The sequence below is a fragment of the Olea europaea genome, chromosome 1 (assembly GCF_002742605.1).
Source record: "Olea europaea var. sylvestris chromosome 1, O_europaea_v1, whole genome shotgun sequence".
Taxonomy (NCBI): Eukaryota; Viridiplantae; Streptophyta; class Magnoliopsida; order Lamiales; family Oleaceae; genus Olea; species Olea europaea.
The window spans coordinates 25,091,155-25,095,338 of record NC_036237.1 but is presented as its reverse complement, the minus strand read 5'-3'; the positions used below and the strand labels follow the sequence as shown (position 1 = coordinate 25,095,338).

General features: G+C 41.5%; 1 protein-coding gene across 1 annotated transcript in view; it reads left to right on the top strand.

Annotated features, from left to right (window-relative positions):
* LOC111406393 overlaps nucleotides 1–4,184 on the top strand; it is a 7,652-nt gene that overhangs the window by 621 nt on the left and 2,847 nt on the right. The window contains exons 2-3 of the mRNA XM_023035825.1: nucleotides 292–378; nucleotides 514–517. Of these exons, the coding sequence (XP_022891593.1) occupies nucleotides 292–378; nucleotides 514–517 (91 nt within the window). The remainder of the gene's footprint in view (nucleotides 1–291; nucleotides 379–513; nucleotides 518–4,184) is intronic.

Here is a 4,184-nt window from a genome sequence, read left to right as displayed (position 1 = left end):
TGAATGTATATATCCAGTGGCAAATGAGGCTGACTGGGAAATCTCCAATCAGCCAAAGGTGTTACCACCCCTTTCGAATCGAAGACAAAGTGGACGTCCAAAAAATCGTCAAATTCCATCAAGAGGATAGGGAAAAAAGACTCGTAAATGTAGTAGGTGTGGCCAGAGGGGCCATAATCGTCTGACTTGTAAAAATGCTCTACACTAGTTGACAGATGCATAGAACATTTTTTGTTTAACATAATCTTGAAATTATAAAAGATTATGATAATTTTTGATATATTGTGATAGTTGTCTGACAAAGTATGATAGCTACTTCAGACAAATTTTTGATAAATATGACAGCATCACAATTTGTTCAGACCAAAATGGCATCAGGTCATTTTAAATGTATGGGTGTTATGTCTACTCATTTCGTGTTCATTTTTGTTCATTCACGTTTGTTACGGACGGATGGATGTTAATCATTTATTTAATCTTTACATTGTGATATATTTTGATCAATTAAAATAGATTTGTAAGTCAGATTCTGATAAAAATGACAGCAGCACTGTTTGTTTAGCCAAAACGGCATCTGGGCGTTTCAAACTTATGGGCGACGTTTCTACTCATTTCGTGTCCATTTGGTGCAATGACGCTCGTAAGCACTTGAAAATTGAAGGACGAAGGTTCGAATTACATTTCGTCGTTACGATCGACGCATTTGTCCGAATTATAGTGAGTTTGTCTATAGTCCCACCGACTACACTACACTACACTCCGCTTGATAATGAAGAACGACCTAAGGGGAAAGTGTGATATGCAAATCGTAGCACGTGTAGACGTTCAACGTGTCCCGAACGTGTATCATGTCCCAAACATCGTTGCGCTACTTTCGAAGTGAAATCGGTACCTCTGGACCCAAAACGGCAGCTGGGCGTTTCAAACGTTTGGGCGACGTTTTTACTCATTTCGTGTCCATTTGTGCAATGAAGCTCGTAAGCACTTGAAAATTGAACGACGAAGGTTCGAATTACATTTCGTCGTTACGATCGACACATTTGTCCGAACTATAGTGAGTTTGTCTATAGTCCCACCGACTACACTACACTACACTCCGCTTAACAATGAAGAACGACCTAAGGGGAAAGCGTGGCAAGCAAATCATAGCACATGTAGACGTTCAACGTGTCCCGGACGTGTATCATGTCCTAAACATCGTTCCGCTACTTTCGGAGTGAAACCGGTACCTCTGGACCCAAAACTGCATCTGGGCGTTTCAAACGTATGGACGACGTTTTTACTCATTTCTTGTTCATTTGGTGCAATGAAGCTCGTAAGCACTTGAAAATTGAACGACGAAAGTTCGAATTACATTTCGTCGTTACGATCGACGCATTTGTCCGAACTATAGTGAGTTTGTCTATAGTCCCACCGACTACACTACACTACACTCCGCTTAACAATGAAGAACGACCTAAGGGGAAAGCGTGGCAAGAAAATCATAGCACATGTAGATGTTCAACGTGTCCCGGACGTGTATCATGTCCTAAACATCGTTCCGCTACTTTCGGAGTGAAACCGGTACCTCTGGACCCAAAACTGCATCTGGGCGTTTCAAACGTATGGACGACGTTTTTACTCATTTCTTGTCCATTTGGTGCAATGAAGCTCGTAAGCACTTGAAAATTGAACGACGAAGGTTCGAATTACATTTCGTCGTTACGATCGACGCATTTGTCCGAACTATAGTGAGTTTGTCTATAGTCCCACCGACTACACTACACTACACTCCGCTTAACAATGAAGAACGACCTAAGGGGAAAGTGTGCAAATCATAGCACATGTAGACGTTCAACGTGTCCCGGACGTGTATCATGCGCTACTTTCGGAGTGAAACCGGTACCTCTGGACCCAAAACGGCAGCTGGGCGTTTCAAACGTATGGGCGACGTTTTTACTCATTTCGTGTCCATTTGGTGCAATGAAGCTCGTAAGCACTTGAAAATTGAACGACGAAGGTTCGAATTACATTTCGTCGTTACGATCGACGTATTTGTCCGAACTATAGTGAGTTTGTCTATAGTCCCACCGACTACACTACACTACACTCCGCTTAACAATGAAGAACGACCTAAGGGGAAAGTGTGGCAAGCAAATCATAGCACATGTAGATGTTCAACATGTCCCGGACGTGTATCATGTCCTAAACATCATTCCGCTACTTTCGGAGTGAAACCGGTACCTCTAGACCCAAAACGGCAGTTGGGCGTTTCAAACGTATGGGCGACGTTTTTACTCATTTCGTGTCCATTTGGTGCAATGAAGCTCGTAAGCACTTGAAAATTGAACGACGAAGGTTCGAATTACATTTCGTCGTTGCGATCGACGCATTTGTCCGAACTATAGTGAGTTTGTCTATAGTCCCACCGACTACACTACTCTACACTCCGCTTAACAATGAAGAACGACCTAAGGGGAAAGTGGGGTAAGCAAATCATAGAACATGTAGACGTTCAACATGTCCCGGACGTGTATCATGTCCTAAACATCGTTCCGCTACTTTCGGAGTGAAACCGGTAGCTCTGGACCCAAAACGGCAGCTGGGCGTTTCAAACGTATGGGCGACGTTTTTACTTATTTCGTGTCCATTTGGTGCAATGAAGCTCGTAAGCACTTGAAAATTGAACGACGAAGGTTCGAATTACATTTCGTCGTTACGATCGACGCATTTGTCCGAACTATAGTGAGTTTGTCTATAGTCCCACCGACTACACTACACTACACTCCGCTTAACAATGAAGAACGACCTAAGGGGAAAGCGTGGCAAGCAAATCATAGCACATGTAGACGTTCAACGTGTCCCGAACGTGTATCATGTCGCAAACATCGTTGCGCTACTTTCGAAATGAAATCAGTACCCCCGGACCCAAAACGGCAGCTGGGCGTTTCAAACGTATGGTTGTAGTTTAGGGTTTTTTTTTTAGGGTATAGGGTTTAAACCTATACTACAATTTTTCGACGTACAGTGTTTTTAAGATATTTCAACACTAATTCACTAGTTTTGGAATGAATTCGAGACTCCTTGACCCAAAACGACATATTGACGTTTTACTCTAATGGGTGCCATTTAAGGTATACGGTATACAAAAAATCACGTGTATTCATTCAGTACATGCGATCCTGTTACAAGTATGACTGCGATTGTTTAAATCATAACCCGAAACCCAACCCAACCCAACCTCAAAAATATTTTTTCAACCCAACCCAACCCAATTGAACTTAAAAAACCAACCCAAACCAACCCGAATTGAACTTAAAAAACCAACCCAAGGTTTGGGTTGATCGGGTTGAGCGGGTTGGGTTAGGTTTTGCCCAGCCCTATCTGCAACCTGGTTACCTTCTCTGTAGATGTGAAAAACTGTGTCTCTGTCAAGGCAAATGAAGTCTCTGATTTGTCTTAGAATACCCTAAATCGTCCATGGTCCTCCACCTTTTGTGATGCAGTGAATGGCCAGCATTGAATCTACCTCAATCCAAATAGTTGATATCCCAAGTCCTCTGGCCAATAGAAGCCCATCTAGTATGGCTCTGAGCTCAGCCTCCAAAATGAAACATGGGCCATACGATGCTGAGAATTGGTTGTAGTTTAGGGTTTAGGGTATGGGGCTTAGGGTATAGGGTTTAAACCTATACTACAATTTTTCGACGTACAGTGTTTTTAAGATATTTCAACACTAATTCACTAGTTTTGGAATGAATTCGAGACTCCTTGACCCAAAACGACATATTGACGTTTTACTCTAATGGGTGCCATTTAAGGTATACGGTATACAAAAAATCACGTGTATTCATTCAGTACATGCGATCCTGTTACAAGTATGACTGCGATTTAGGGCACACAAATCATAGCACATTTTGGTGCACTTTAGGAGAACACTTTAGTCCTATAACCCAAATGGCATGTTGTCGTTTTAAACGCAGAACTGTCGTTTTTCATATAATAGTCTATTTTTCAACACCATATAGATAAAGTTATGACAAACTGCATCTTCCTTTCAACCATGTCTGCTTCAATATTTGAATGAAACATCCTATAATGAAAATAATATAATTTATAAAAAATATTGATCAACATCCAAAAAATCAACATCCAAAGAAACTAGACAAATCTAATTGATCAGCATCCAAATCTGAGTACACAAA